This window comes from Sphaerodactylus townsendi, linkage group LG13 (genome assembly GCF_021028975.2).
Source record: "Sphaerodactylus townsendi isolate TG3544 linkage group LG13, MPM_Stown_v2.3, whole genome shotgun sequence".
Lineage (NCBI taxonomy): Eukaryota > Metazoa > Chordata > Lepidosauria > Squamata > Sphaerodactylidae > Sphaerodactylus > Sphaerodactylus townsendi.
The window spans coordinates 42511922-42527916 of NC_059437.1; the positions used below are offsets into that span (position 1 = coordinate 42511922).

The window sequence follows — 15995 nt, forward strand, 5'->3', positions numbered from 1 at the left end:
GCAGCCGTGCTCCTTGAAAGTGAGCAGGGCGACAAGAGTCACACAAATAAATGGCCCAGATGTGACATATCTGCTGTTCCACAGCGCAACGAGCTTCCCAGCAGCCTCGCCGTTACAGGACTGTCGGGGAGAGCTGGCAGCTCTACTGTGCAATTATGATCATGCAGCCGCAGAACGGGCACTGATTCGTTCAGTCGGCCATGCAGAAGTCAAACGATTCGGCCTGCGTGAGGTGACGGTTTGTCCCGCCACACCACCAAGGCTGCCTTGACAGTTTGAGGAAACAGATCCGCCAGGGATTCCGGCCCAGTCACAGAATCCTGAGAGCCTAATGCTAGGGGCCTAAGGAGAACCCTGCTGGATCGGCCCCAAGGTCGAGCAAGCTGTTTCCAACAGTGGTCAGCCAAATGATTACAGCCGCCCACAACAAAGCTGTTTGTGCCACACTGGATTGGGTACAGGGTCTTCTCCCTCAGCCGTTTTGAAAAGTAACACAACTCTGCCCCTTGAATAGCCAGCCAGGACATAAGGGCGATTTCCCACTGGCGATTAATCCTGGGATAGTCATCCAAAATATCCAGGTTTCCTTGCGATCTCCCCACTGCCAAAATGTGGAGCACAGATCAGTCCCGTTTCTGGCGCCCCCCCCCCCCCCTTATCACGGGATTTTCCTGGATCTGTTTGTATTTGCACCTTTTTGAAAAACACTAATAGGAGATGAGGGCTACACATTTGAGGGTCCACAACTTTGGCCCCCATGAACCAAACTTCACAAAACCTGGGTGGTATCGTCAGCAGGGTCTCCTGCTAATACCACCCAGGTTTTGTGAAGTTTGGTCCAGGGGGTCCAAAGCTATGGACTCCCAAAGGGGGTGCCCCTATCTCCCATGGTTTCCAATGGAAGCTAACAGGAGATGGGGGCTACACATTTAAGGGTCCATAACTTTGGTCCCCATGAACCAAACTTCACAAAACCCTAGGTGGTATCACCAGGAGGATCTCCTAAAGATACCCTGAAATTTTGGTGCTGCTAGCTTAACAATTGCACCCCTGACAGCAGGCACCCCGCCCCCCCAAGTGGCAGACCTAGATGTCCTCACTAGAAACAGGCTGCAGTGAGGATGTTGGAACCTGGATGAAAAGGTGCCGATTCTTTTGAAACTTGGTTGTATCTAGATTAAATTTTCAGTGGGAATTCGGCCACAAGAAAAGGGGTTGAGATCCATATCTCCTGGATTAGCAAACTTGCGTCAAATGATGTACTGGAACACATTGCCAGTCTCTGCAGAGCAACTCTCATTGCCTTCCCATCCTTGGTCATCTCTGATTTGAGAAGTAACTAGCCCTTATTCTCTTTAGCTTCCAAAATCTGATGAGACTGGGCTGGGCTATCCAGACCAGAGCATTTGGGCCATGTCCAGTCATAAACTAAATGGGATAAACTTCTCATCCACGCAAACATTTGAGTTCAAGGAACCTGACGCAAGGCAAGGACAAACCCTGACCCACGCAGGGTCCCCAGTTCTGCCTTCGTTGGTGTGCACTGGGCTGCTTGCTTAATAGTGAAAAGACGCTGACCACAATCTGCCGGGAAAAGAGGAAACCACTCAGACAAGATAATCAAAGAGGGAGAACAGAAAGACACCTAACCCTGTGGGGGATCTGGCGCAAAGTACTGATTGAAGTACCCACAGGAGGAAAAGCATTTAGCTATTAAGCAAAGCACCCTGGCCCTGACGTTTCATGCACACCCAGCTCTTAACCTGTTGATCTGCTCTCTCAAAAAGCAACAAACAGCTCCCCTCGGGCACCTTGCGACCTCCTCGAGAAAGGTGTTTAGAGAAGGTCGAAAGGGGCGAAATCGCTCAGGGAGAAACACGCCTCCATGTATCTGGTAAAGCAAACCTAAAGCAAACCAGCAATTTAATAACGTGAGAGTGATCATTTCGGTACAAAGTAATGGGGGCAAATTGAGGAGGCATCCGTAAACGCTGCGGAAAGGTTTCACAGGGCAAATGGGAGAAGATTTGGTGTGGAAGTCGAGAAGGACTGGAGCGCCCTGAATGGCTACCAGCACTTGGACAGGAAGAAAGTAACTGGGGCCTGAACAGAACCCCTCAACCAGCTGCTTGGCCAAATCTAGACCCCCTGGTGAATTAATTGTATTTTTTTTCATACAGCTCGCACACATCAGGGTGAAACAACAAGGGCGTCGCTTCATGAATTGGTGCCTGAAGCTCACCCTGGGTGCTGCACCTCCCCTCCTCCAACAGTTACACTCATTGACAGGCTGGGGCACAGTTGAACACTGGCAAGTGGGGCTCACCCTGCCCCCAATTCCACGTGGAGATTGGGAGCGGGCCCAGCTTGGTCACCCCTGCCTCCATCTCCACAGGGAGTTTGAGTGTGGGACAAGACAGCTGGCCCCACCCCAAATCTCCAAGAGAAGATGGGGGACATGAAGAAGCGGAGGAGGAGGAGGAGGAGGAGGAGGAGGAGGAGGAGGAGGAGGAGGAGGAGAAGGAGGAGGAGGAGGAGGAAGAGGAGGAGGAGGAGTTTGGATTTATACCCCACCTTTCTCTCCTGTAAGGACACTCCAGGTAGCTTACAAGCTCCTTTCCCTTCCTCTCCCCACAACAGACACCTTGTGACGCAGGTGGGGCTGAGAGAGTTCAGAAGAACTGTGACTAGCCCAAGGTCACCCAGCAGGAATTTAGGAGTGTGGAAACACATCTGGTTCCCCAGATAAGCTCTGCCACTCAAATGGAGGAGTGGGGAATCAAACCCGGTTCTCCAGATTAGAATTCACCTGCTCTTAACCACTACACCACGCTGGTTTTTTTGGTGTAGCCTTTTTTGAAAAGGATTTCTTTGGAAGGTTACAAGATAATGGGCCATTGTGAAGATATACAAAGTCATTCAACAACCAGGGAATGACAGCCCATGTGAATATGGTTTAATATTAATTTTGTTTTGAGTCCCTTGTAGAGGGACTATTTGTTTTATGTTTCTTTGTAATAAGCTTGTGCAGGTACTGTTCATGTTAAACAGTATAAAAGCTTAGTCGTAATTGTCTATGCCTACTGAATATCAGAGACATTGGTACATTAATACTAGTATAGAGGGTTTTTTTGGGAAGGTTAACCCTAGAGCACAGGTGTCAAACTCGTGGCCCTCCAGATGTTATGGATTACAGTTCCCATCATCCCCTGCCAGCTAACAGGGGATGATGGGAACTGTAGTCCATAACATCTGGAGGGCCACGAGTTTGACACCTATGCCTTAGAGCAGTGGTGGCGAACCTTTGGCACTCCAGATGTTATGGACTACAATTCCCATCAGCCCCTGCCAGCATGGCCAATCTTATATATGTCTTCTTTGACTCCTGTCTCCTTCATCCAATTCTCATAACCTGTCCATATCTTCATTATTTAATTCTGTTTTTCTTGCCATGTTTGATTCTTTGATAATATTTCAAAAATGTCTAATGTCACTTGTTCCCATATATATTCCAACCATTTCTAAATCATCCATTTTTTCTTATCTTTCCATCCAAACGCTATCACTGCATGTATTGCTCTAATCAACGTGTTATACATATTTCTACATCGTATATCTATTTTTTCATCATCAATTATTCCCATAAATAATAGATCATTTCTTAATTCCACTTTATTTTGACAAGAACGGAACTTTGTACTCTACGTTAATTGATCCGGAATTTGATCTGGCTGGTGCAATCCATGGCTTATAGCTTCGTACCTTTTCTTGGGGATTGGTTGTGGGGGAAAGTTACATAAGAACATAAGAACATAAGAACAAGCCAGCTGGATCAGACCAAAGTCCATCTAGTCCAGCTCTCTGCTACTCGCAGTGGCCCACCAGGTGCCTTTGGGAGCTCACATGTAGGATGTGAAAGCAATGGCCTTCTGCGGCTGTTGCTCCCGATCACCTGGTCTGTTAAGGCATTTGCAATCTCAGATCAAAGAGGATCAAGATTGGTAGCCATAAATCGACTTCTCCTCCATAAATCTGTCCAAGCCCCTTTTAAAGCTACAACAGCAGCCCGGTGAATGCCGTTTACCAGGGAGTGAGGGCCAGGCTGGAAGAGGCAGGAGACGTCAGCCACGCTGTTTGCCACTGGAGTAGAGGCTTCCCTTATGGCCCTTTGCTGACGTTGCCAGTGACATGTCATGCCCTTCATTGCCCAGTCAACTTCCAGCCCCATGCCCGGGGGAGATGGTTTCATTCATTAGCTAGATAGCACACTTGAGGCCTGCCTCTTGGAGCCTGGCTCTCTTTTGACGTCAGTTGCCTGTTGGAACCTTTCCAGAAGCAGCCGGCCAGCGTTGCCGTTTTCTTCTCCCCATCCTGGTGGCTGCAGAGCTTCAGTGGCTGCTGCTATATTTACAGCTAAGCGTAGCTACTTGCATGAGAAGGCTGTGCTTGGCTGTGTCTTCTCCGTTTCTCTCCTTGCAACATCAAAGCAACTGAGCCTGCTCCGGAGTGAGGAAGGCCAGAAGAATTTGCATACGTGGTGTTATTACTTATCCATATTTGATGGCCTGTCACACCTGTCACATTCTTTTACGGCATCACAATTACGCACAGATGAAACAGGCGTTCCCGCTTCACATTTATAACCTGTGCACAGGATTGTATCCAAACCTATATAGCTGCCGCTTGTGATTGACAGGGGCTTTCCAGCATCATTAGTTCGCTCTTCTGAGATCCTTTAATTGGAGGTACTGGGGATTGACCCTGGGACCATTGAATGCTAAGCTTGTGCTCCACCATTGAGCTGAATGGAAGTAGGAAATTGTATCTATAAGACAACAATGAATGAACTTACTGCTGTTTGGTTAAAGAAAAGTAAAACATAATATTAGGGGAGGGTGGGAGGAAAAAAAGGGAAAATGTATTGTTTGGAAATTATATCAGAAAGATGTAAATAGAATGATTATTTCAAATTATACAATAAAAATATATTTTTTAAAAAAGTTCCGTTCTTGTCTGAACTTTGTGCTATATATTAATTGATCCAGAAGCATTAGCACCCATTCCCACCCTTGAGAAGATTCGTTTCCTCACAGGATTGCTAGCCTATACCCCTCTTTCATCACTCACCTTCTAGGTAGGATTGCCAGCTTCCCAAGAAATACCTGGAGATTTTGGGGGCGGAGTCTGAGGAGGGGAGGGGATAATATCAGACAGCCCACCTTCCAAAGTAGCCCTTTTACTCCAGGGAAACTGCTCTCTGCTGCCTGGAGATCAGTAGTAATGGCAGGGGCTCTCCAGCCACTACCTGGAGGTTGGCAACCCTAATTCTAGGGCTGAGCTGAATTTTCTTGGGGGAGCATTTTGGGCATCAAAAAAGGGGGCTCCCCAGGAACCTGTTCTGCATTAGAAGAAGAAGAAGAGTTTGGATTTATATCCCCCCTTTCTCTCCTGCAGGAGACTCTCCTTGCCCTTCCCCCCTCACAACAAACACCCTGTGAGGTAGGTGGGGCTGAGAGAGCTCCGAGGAGCTGTGACTAGCTCAAGGTCACCCAGCTGGCGTGTGTGGGAGTACACAGGCTAATCTGAATTCCCCAGATAAGCCTCCACAGCTCAGGTGGCAGAGCTGGGAATCAAACCCGGTTCCTCCAGATTAGATACATGAGCTCTTAACCTCCTATGCCACTGCTACAATTATGTGATGAATTTTTAAAAGAAACTTTCTTCTTCTGGCTGACTACATGAGACAACCAATCAGGGATCACGTGAAATGACTTCACGAAGATGAACATCAGGCAGAGATCAGTGCTCCAGGTTCGTGCTCTGAATGGCAGAACTTGCTTCCACTTTTCAGGCCTCTCAAACTCTTGTGATGTGGCAGCCAAGAAAGCCAATGCAATTCTGGGATGCACCAATAAGTGTACAGTGTCTAGATCGAGGGAAGTAATTGTACCACTCTACTCTGCATTGGTCAGACCTCCCCTAGAGTACTGAGTTCAGTTCTGGGCACTGCAATTTAAGGATATTGACAAGCTGGAAAGTGTCCAGAGGAGGGCAATCAAAATGGTAAAAAGTCTGGAATCCGTGCCCTACAAAGAGAGACTTAGGGAGCTGGGGATGTTTAGTCTGGTGAAGCGAAGGTTAAGGTGGACATGATAGCTATGTTTAAATATTTGAAGGGATGTCATGTCGTAGAGGGAGCAAGCTTGTTTTCTGCTGCCTCAGAGACTAGGACCAGGAGTAATGGGTTCAAGGTGCAGGAAAAGAGATTCCACCTAAACATCAGAAAAAAACTTCCTGACAATAAGGGCTGTTCGACAGTGGAATGCACTACCTCAGAATGGGGTGGAGTCTCCTTCTTTGGAGGTTTTTAAACAGAGGCTGGATGGCCACCTGTCAGGAGCGCTTTGATTGTGTGTTCCTGCATTGCTGGGGGTTGGTCTTGATGACCCTTGGGGTCTCTTCCAACTCTATAATTCTATTATTCTTGCTGAAACAAGAGGAGTGCATTTTGCCAGGGGGCTTTGCAAAATGCTCTGCCTTTCGTTTTGGCTCAGTTCTGATTGAGATGACAGGAGGCCGGCTCTGTTGCTTTTGTTTTGCCCTCCTCCCTAAGGAAAGCTGATTTTGGACGGCCTGGACTTGTTGTTTCCCCCCATCCCTCTTGGGCTCTAGATCTCTCTCCCCTTCTTTCCCTTCCACTAGAAAAGACAATATTGCAAAGGCCCTGTGCGCACGTGCAGAAGAATGCACTTTCAATCCACTTTCACAATGTTTTGCAAGTGGATTTTGCTATTCCGCACAGTAAAATCCAGGTGCAAAGAGCATTGAAAGTGGATTATTCTGGGTGTGCGGAAGAGGCCCACGAGAAGTTGAAGGCTGCAGGAAAACAGGAAGACTCAGCATGTAATGGACTTGAGCAAGACAGTAGATGATAGGACATTTTGAAGTTCATTAATTCATAGAGTTGTTATAGGTTGGAAGCAAGTTGACAGTACTTAACACACACACACACACACACACACAAAACCCCTCACTGGTCTGACTTACTTGTTGAGAATGTGCCATCAGTATGGACAGGAGGGGTAGAAGGAAGGAAAGGTGGGTGTCCAACAAAGAAAGACCGCAGGGACCGTTCAGAGAGGAGGGGAGATCGCTGGGCAGGGATGTTCTCACAGCTCCCCACGCTGTTGTGGATCTTGAGGTTCAAGGGTTTGTTCTTTTTCTTTGCTCTGAGAGAGAAGGAGAGGGAAAGAGTCAGGAGGAGAAACACACAAGGAAGACAAGACCTTTTTTTTCCAGTGGGTTACCATGGCTGAGAAAGCAAGGGGAGACCAGAACACACAAAGAGAGGTGTTGGATCAGGCCAAGCATCCTCTCTCCAACGGTGGCCAGCTCTACAGCAAAAAAGGGAGTCTATTACCAAGAAAGACATGCCATAAAATAAACATACCTTCACACTTCATAAATCAGACACTTAATCTCTCAACACATCTGGTAAAACACAGTCAGGCTAACCACAGTGCCTGCGTGTCACTCTAAACTGCTCCCTTAAATTCATTATTTAAAAAAAACAGCTGAAATATATAATGTGTATCTTGAAATATTAACATTATCAACATCAAGGTTCTATTTAGCGACTGGATGGAACAATTCTCTGTCCAGCCGCTGAAATCAACCCTAATGACTTAAGGAGGAAATACTGGTGGTGATCCTGAGCTGGAGAGAGTTCTGCTTGTAGACTCCTCATCCGACATCTTACACAAAGTACAGGAGAATAATTTTATTCTCGTGCAGTAAAGGCTACAGAAGTGCCTGTGATTAGACTTCCATCCATCCGCTAGTGAAATCTTATACTTTTGCAGTAAGAGACCAGTGCCCTGACCTGGTGGGGCTAGTCTGATCTTATCAGACCTCAGAAGCTAAGCAGGGTTGGCCCTGGTTAGTACTTACATGGGAGACTACCAAAGAAGTCCAGGGCTGCTACACAGAAGCAGGCAACGGCAATTCACTTGTGTTCCTCTCTTGCCTTGAAAACCCTGCAATTTTACCATAAGTTGGCTGCCATTTTGGCAGCCCTTTCTATCACCAAGGGACCAGAATACAATCTCAGCTAAGAAGTTGAGTTTGGAAGTGGGAAATCTGGGATAGTCCCAACTATATAGCTCTTTGGGTGACCTACAAGTTCACAAGTCTCAGCTTCACCTCCCCTGCAGGATCATTGTGAAGCAGAATGCAGTTTAGGACTCCTTAGAGGAGCAGAGGGATACAAATAAGTGTCTTGAGAGGTGGTAAGGGAAAAAGTTCACTCCTGGTCCAAAGGTGCTCTTGTTTTGCCCCAAAACACAAGGAATTACTTCATATTGAGATAATAACAGTTCATTCAGCTTGTCTGTTCTGACAGGTAACCGGAGACCGAAGTCTGTGGGTGTGATGCCAAGGGATCTGACCTTTGCTACAGGTCCTCCAGATCATTGGACTTTTGCTACGAGTCCTCCAGAGCACTGTGAGGATTGAGCGAAAATGAGCATTTGCATATTTTGAAATTTACCCGCCAAGTTCACATTTTGCTGTTCAGACTCAGAGCATGGCATTTCAAAATTCTAATTCTGAAGAATGTGCAATTTCAAAATCATTTCCTGGTATCTCATCTGTTTGACATTGGCAGGAGTCAACCATGAAATCCAAGAAGCAGTCAACTATCAAATCACGTTGCAGGTGAAATGCCATTGTATGCCAGCTACCATGTACAGTGAGTTATTCATTGCTGCTGCATGCCAACTACAGAAGGCTGTTTTAAAAAAAATCAGGGTCAATTAACAAATATTTGTTTTATTTGCAGGAATTTATGTCTCGCTTTTCAACAGAAGTACCTCAAGATGTATTACAAAAACAATTAAAACAATAAAATCAGAATCTACAGATTAAAAAGGGAGCAAAAAAATCTGGATTTAAGAAACCACAGTCAGCCCAGAATACTTAATAGCAAAACCCTATCTTAAAACCCACATGGACAACGGACACCATACAAAATTTGTTTGGAAGTAGCTACCAGCCTCACTTTACGTTGAACAACCAGAAAATTAGCCCCTTGCAGGTTTCAATGAAGATACTCAGATTAATATCCTTTATTTTTATTTTATTCGATTTATAACCTGCCCTCTGCTAACCACATTCAGGCGCAGAGTGGCATACAACATGTAAAATCTTACACTAAAATGTTAAAAACAGTAATCATAAATAAAGATGGTGTAAACAAACTAGCCCAGTGGTGGCGAACCTATGGCACGGGTGCCAGAGGTGGCACTCAGAACCCTCTCTATGGGCACGTGCGCACAGAGTTCATCATGTAGGGGGAGTAGAAAATCACACACACACACACACACACACACACATCTAGGCTGGCCTCGCTTCTGAGTAAACCCTCCTAGGGTCGTGATTCACCCATTCGAAGCATTGCATGGTTGCTTCACCAATCTTACTCCCGAGTAACGCACAGAGCAAACCGTGTTTTCTAAACTAAAACCTCAGTATTCAGGTTAAATTGCCGTGTTGGCACTTTGCGTTAAATAAGTGGGTTTGGGGTTGCAATTTGGGCACTTGGTCTCGAAAAGGTTCGCCATCACTGAACTAGCCATACCAGAGGGAGGGGACCAGGGATACACCAGATCCCAATATACAAGATGCTCATGCAGACTGTCCACAGAAGTTGGTGGATAGTGGTGGGAGGCCTGCTGAATGGAATAGGATTGCAGGTGGCCTGGTGGAACATCTTCATCCCACAGGCCCTGCAGAATTGATTAAGCTACCTCAGGGGCTTGATGCCATCTGACAGAGAGATCCACCAGACTGGAGCCAGGGCTGAGAAAACCCTGGCTCTGGTTGAGGCCCACTTAATATCTCTAGGGCCAGGGACCGCCAGTAAATTTTTGTTGGATGAGCATAAAGCTTTCCACAGGCAATATGGGGAAATGTGATCCCAGAGATATGAAGGTCCCAGACTGCTCAAGGCATTGAAAGTCAAGACTAATACCTTGAATCTGATCTGGAAATCAACCAGTCTGATCTTATCTTGAATCTGATCTGGAAATCAACTAATGCAGTCAAGCGCATCATGAGAGTAACATGCTCCCTCACTGAAGTACCGGTGAGGAGCCCCGCCACTGCACGTTGAACCAGCTTTAGTTTCCGGATCAACCTCAAGGGCAGGTCCATGTAAAGTGAGTTGCAGTAGTCTAGCCTGGAGGTGCCCACTGCATGAATCACTGTGGTGAGGTTGGTAGGGGAGAGATGAGGAGTCAACTGGCTTGTCGAAGATGATAAAAGTCTGCTTTTGCAACGTGTGCAACCCATGCCTCCTTAAAGAGGTCTACAGAGTTACACCCAGACTCCTTAATGGAAGAGGCAGGATGAAAAGCCACTCTGTTAAATCACAGTAGTTGGAAACCCTCCATCAAAAGATGGCCAAAGGGCCTCCAGTTCACTTACTGTCTCAACTGTGGCCAGCAGGTCCTGGTGCAGCATCAAGATTTTGTCTGTGAAAAAGCTTGCAAAAGAGCTCACGAATTCACTACTTTTAGATCCCATAGTTAGGGATATCAGTGACCAAATTAAGAACGTAAGAACACAAGAACTAGCCTGCTGGATCAGACCAGAGTCCATCTAGTCCAGCACTCTGCTACTCGCAGTGGCCCACCAGGTGCCTTTGGGAGCTCACATGCAGGGTGTGAAAGCAATGGCCTTCTGCTGCTACTGCTCCTGAGCACCTGGTCTGCTAAGGCATTTGCAATCTGAGATCAAGGAGGATCAAGATTGGGAGCCAGAGATCGACTTCTCCTCCATAAATCTGTCCAAGCCCTTTTAAAATTACTTTAAACAAGTGTGCTGGGCATGAGCTAGCAGATGCAACAGAGGAAGCAAAGAATGTTTTCTTCACCCTCTTAGTTGCCATCTCATAAGATCTCATAAACGCCCTACAAGACACTCTTGCAGCTTTGTCAAGAGTGTGCCACCCCAAGCCTGCCCCTCCTTATTTGATCGTCACAACAACCTTGCAAAGTAACTTAGCCTGAGAGAGCATGTGCTTGGTTCAAGGTGACCTAGTAAGTTTTGTGATGAAATGGGAATTTAAATCCAACTGTCCCCAGCCCAAGTCCAGAACTAACCACTGCACTAGAGAGGTTGTCAGCACGGGGAAGACGGCACTCTTGTGAAATACTGAAATCAAGAATAATTTGGTGCCAAATATTTGATGAACATTAAGCACAGCTGATTCTAGTGTCTGCGGAGAAGAATTTCCGACTCCTAAGCTGTTTGAGACCTATGTAAATCTTACACTTCCTTCATACCAAGGATAAACCTACTCTCCAAGTCTTAAGGTTTCTCTCTCTGAAACATAATACCTTCTGCCCTCTTGTGGTAGAAATTAAACACAGAGGCGTGAAAGTACAAAGACCAGAGTTTGGCCATTTGGGCATGGATATTTCTCCATTAACTCTTCACAATTTATCCTGCCACGGCAGTGATTCCTGCTTTACGTAGGGAATGGAGCGATGCATCTTATCCCTTCACCTCCCTTCTCATATACCAAAGTGACAGGAGTTTTTAGGAACTGGATGGCTCCATCCATCTCTGTCTCCATTCAATTCCCATCCTCGCTGAGAGCTTCCCCTCTTTCAACCGTGCAGTTCGGCTGAGCAGTTCAGAGCTTAGTTCTAAGCAAACACATTGTTAATGTCCCTGTGCTCAGACAAGTGTGATGAGATGGGACACACTATGAAATGTTTTACTGAAATAGGATCGGTGAAAGAGGTTGGGCACTGGAAGGGGGGGGGGAAGCAACCCACATTCTGATACTGGAGATACTACAGTCTGTATTTGTCGGTCTTGCAATACAATTGGGGAATAGCATGCCATGGGGGTTATTGGAGGAGGAGGAGGAGTTTGGATTTATATCCCCCCTTTCTCTCCTGCAGGAGATTCAAAGGGGCTTACAATCTCCTTGCCCTTCCCCCCTCACAACAAACACCCTGTGTGGTGGGTGGGGCTGAGAGAGCTCCGAGAAGCTGTGACTAGCCCAAGGTCACCCAGTTGGCATGTGTGGGAGTGTACAGGCTAATCTGAATTCCCCAGATAAGCCTCCACAGCTCAGGCGGCAGAGCTGTGAATCAAACCCGGTTCCTCCAGATTAGATACATGAGCTCTTAACCTCCTACGCCACTGCTGCTCCTATTGGTTAGGCATTGAGCTGAAATATGCTTTTGCTAGGTGTGCACGCCACAAACATCTCTGTGCAAAACTGAGGCCCCTTCTGCATATGCAGGATAATGTACTTTCAATCCACTTTCAATCCACTTCACAGCTGGATTTTACTGTGCGGAATAGCAAAATGCACTTGCAAGCACCTAAGCTGTCTCATATTGAGTCTGGCCACTGTTCCGTCAAGTTCAGCATTACCTGCTCTGGCAGCAGAACTCCATGGTCATGTCAGCTTCTAGGGAGAGTTCAAGGGTTTCACATTAATTACTACCCAATTCTTTTCAGTTAGAGATGCCAGGGACTGAGCTTGCATGCACAGCAAATGCAAAAGAGCCAGCGTGGTGTAGCGGTTAAGTAGGTGCACTCTAATCTGGAGAACCGGGTTTGATTCCCCACTCTGCCACTTGAGCTGTGGAGGCTTATCTGGTGAACTAGATTAGCTTGTGCACTCAAACACGTGCCAGCTGGGTGACCTTGAGCTAGTGACAGTTCTTCCGAGCTCTCAGCCCCACTCACAGGGTGTTTGTTGTGGGGGAGGAAGGAGATTGCAAGCCCCTTTGAGTCTCCGACAGGAGAGAAAGGGGGGATATCAATCCAAACTCTTCTTCTTCAAATGCTTTACAACTGCGTCACAGCCCAACCCCATGTCAGCAGGGCAAAATATTGAGTTTTCTCCATTGCTGCTACATTTTCAGCAACTGTTTCCAAACATTTGTTTGAAATGTGGTCTTAGGGGAAGAATTTTATGGATACCACAAACATTCAAAAAGACAAAGAAGCGGGCACTAGATCAAATCAAGCCTGAACTCTCCCTGGAACCTGAAATGACTACATGGAGGCTGTCGCGTTTTGGTCACATGATGAGAAGACAAGAATCACTGGAAAAGACAATAATGCTAAAAAAAAGTTGAAGGCAGCAGGAAAAGAGGAATACCCAACATGAGATGGACCGACCCAATCAAGGAAGCTAGAGCACTCAGTTTGCAAGGCCTAAGCAAGGCTGTTAATGACAGGACATTTCGGAGGTATTGATTTATAGGACTGCTGTTAAGTCAGAAGCAACTTAATGGCACTTACACACATCATGACCACCAGTTTCAGTTTTTAAAATCCCAGTTTCTCCCCACTTCGAGCAAATCTGGAGTTCCCTTTCCCCAGGTGATCTAATATAATATTTAAGAAGAAGAAGAATAATTTGGATTTATATCCCCCCCCCTTTCTCTCCTGCAGGAGACTCAAAGGGGTTTACAATCTCCTTGCCCTTCCCCCCTCACAACAAACACCCTGTGAGGTAGTTGGGGCTGAGAGAGCTCTGAGAAGCTGTGACTAGCCCAAGGTTACCCAACTGGTGTGTGTTGGAGTGCACAGGTTAATCTGAATTCCCCAGATAAGCCTCCACAGCTCAGGTGGCAGAGCTGGGAATCAAACCCGGTTCCTCCAGATTAGATACACGAGCTCTTAACCTCCTACACCACTGCTGCTCCTCAACCTTTCCATGTGACTCTTTTTTGTAATTAATTGCATTTAAGTGCCATAAAAACGAAAAGGGCATATTCAAACACCCCTGTTTTCAAACACACTCCCAAATTTCTGGTTGCTGGAATGTGGAAACTGGACCAGAAGGTCTGTGTATAAAAATCCTCACTGGTAAAGTCGGGGTTGGTTAAAGTCACACACCTGTACTTGGCAGGGCAACAAAACAGCGGGAAATTATCATCACTGATTTGCCATTGGAAGCCTCTGCATTTGACCTTTTTGAAATCCATTTTCCAAACACTCATGCACTAAACATTAAGCCAAACGTGAATCTAAATATCTAAACTATATTTATAAGATGTTCTTAGTGCTTTTGTGTACTAAGTAATCTCTCAGGGTCAATTTAAGACCTCTTCTAATTTGCTCCGCGCTGCATTCGTCAGCTTCTGAAAGGAAAATGTACCCCTGCTCCCATTTTCTTTTCTGAGAAAAAGTGAATCATTAGCCCATTAGGACTGTGAAACTATTTCCAAGTGCATAATTCAGAGAGATATTTTATTTATTTCTTTAGAAAACTTGTACAAACCTGCTTGAGGCAGCTGAGGACCACAACAATAAAACAAAACCAATAAAGGCAATAAAAAAGCCAATAAAGCAAATGATTAATAAAACAAACCAAGCTGGGAGAATAAATCAATCAAGGCAGACCAATAAAACAAGCCAACCCGCTTACAAAAGCTTGGCCGTAAAAGCAGATTAAACAAACAAAGTAGTCTAAAATTATATCAATAAAAGTCTTCAGGGTACAAGCAGACCATAGAACAACTAAAAAAAGAAACTCTTTAGTTAAAAACCTAAGTTAATGGAATGATTTGACCTGGCGCCTAAAGGAGAAGAGGGCAGTTGCCAGGCAATGCTCAAGGGGGAGGGCATTCCAAAGGTGAGGGGCCACCACCAATGAAGCCCTGTCACTGGTCACAACCTGTTTTACACTGCAGGTGAGAGCACAGAAAGAAGTTCTTGGGAAGAGGATCATAACTGGCAGGCTAGATAGTATAGGAGAAGGCTATGCTCCAACCACTTTGACCCCATTTTATTTCCCACAGTTGCCGGCAGTTCCCCCATTGTCTAATGCACGGTTTGCCTCCAGCTTTTTCAGTGGCTGCTCCATGTTATTTTGCTAAATGTTGTGTGTGTGTGTGTGTGTGTGTGTGTGTGTGTGTGTGTGTGTGTTTGCTATCAAGTCAGACCTGAAATATGGCAACCCCATAGGTTTTTTGAGGCAAGAGATACTGAGAAGTGATTTGCCATTATCTGCCTCTGCATTGGCTGAGAGAGTTTGGAGAGAACTGTGACTGGCCAACAGTCACCCAGCAGGCTTCATGGGGAGGAACAGGGAGTCGAACCCAGTTCTCCAGACTGGAGTCTGCTGCTCTGAACCCCTACACCACTCTGGCTCTTTTTAAATGTTACGTTTTGGTAAATAAATGTTACCTTCAGGATTCTGAGGAGGGAAAGCAGCACGGTATAGCCTGATCTGGACAGACTTTGGGAGCTAACTGGGGATGGTACTTGGAAGGGAGACTTCTAATGAAGACTCTGCAGAGGAAAGCAATGGCAAACCATCTCTGCTTCTCACTTGCCTTGAAAGTCCCTTGTTGAGATCATCATAAGTCAACTGTGATCCGAAGGCACTTCACTCACATGTCCGCATGCGCGCAGACACACACACACAGAAGGCTCTGGGTGAACAAAACTCAGACATGAGATATAGTGACGAACAAAATTCATTCAATACACTTGCAAAGGTATATTGTGGGTTTTTCTTTCCCTTGACACAGCAGCTTAAAACTTTTATCAGCACAGCAACTTTAGGGAATTTTCAACCTATGTAAGGTGTCTGTTGAGTATACTGGTTTACTATTCCTGAACATAACAAACATAATCGATCTGTCTATAAAATAAAAAAAAAACCCACTTTCTGCCGACCGTCTCTCTGCTCCGATAAAATGTATATGACTCTTGATCAAACCTCTTTTGCTCCCAATATTTTAACAGGGGAAGATCATCTACTTTTTTCAATTCAGTATCCATGTTGCAGTGACCCTCTAAGAGAGTAATTGCGTATTCCTCTGGGGTAGCGTTGATATAAAAGAGGAGAAATAATAAGGACTCTAAATCCGTTCTTAATCTAGTAATGCAATTAATGAGGTTTCTGATTTCCGTCCACTAAGTGATTGCAATGGCCTAGACCAAACAGACAA

At 45.8% G+C, this 15995-nt stretch overlaps 1 protein-coding gene across 2 annotated transcripts in view; it reads right to left on the bottom strand.

The window, feature by feature from the left end:
* The window catches only part of KSR2 (kinase suppressor of ras 2), a 257007-nt gene that overhangs the window by 122730 nt on the left and 118282 nt on the right, over positions 1-15995 (bottom strand). For both annotated transcript variants that reach the window (XM_048515057.1, XM_048515058.1), the window contains exon 5: positions 7048-7229. In XM_048515057.1, the coding sequence (XP_048371014.1) occupies positions 7048-7229 (182 nt within the window). The remainder of the gene's footprint in view (positions 1-7047; positions 7230-15995) is intronic.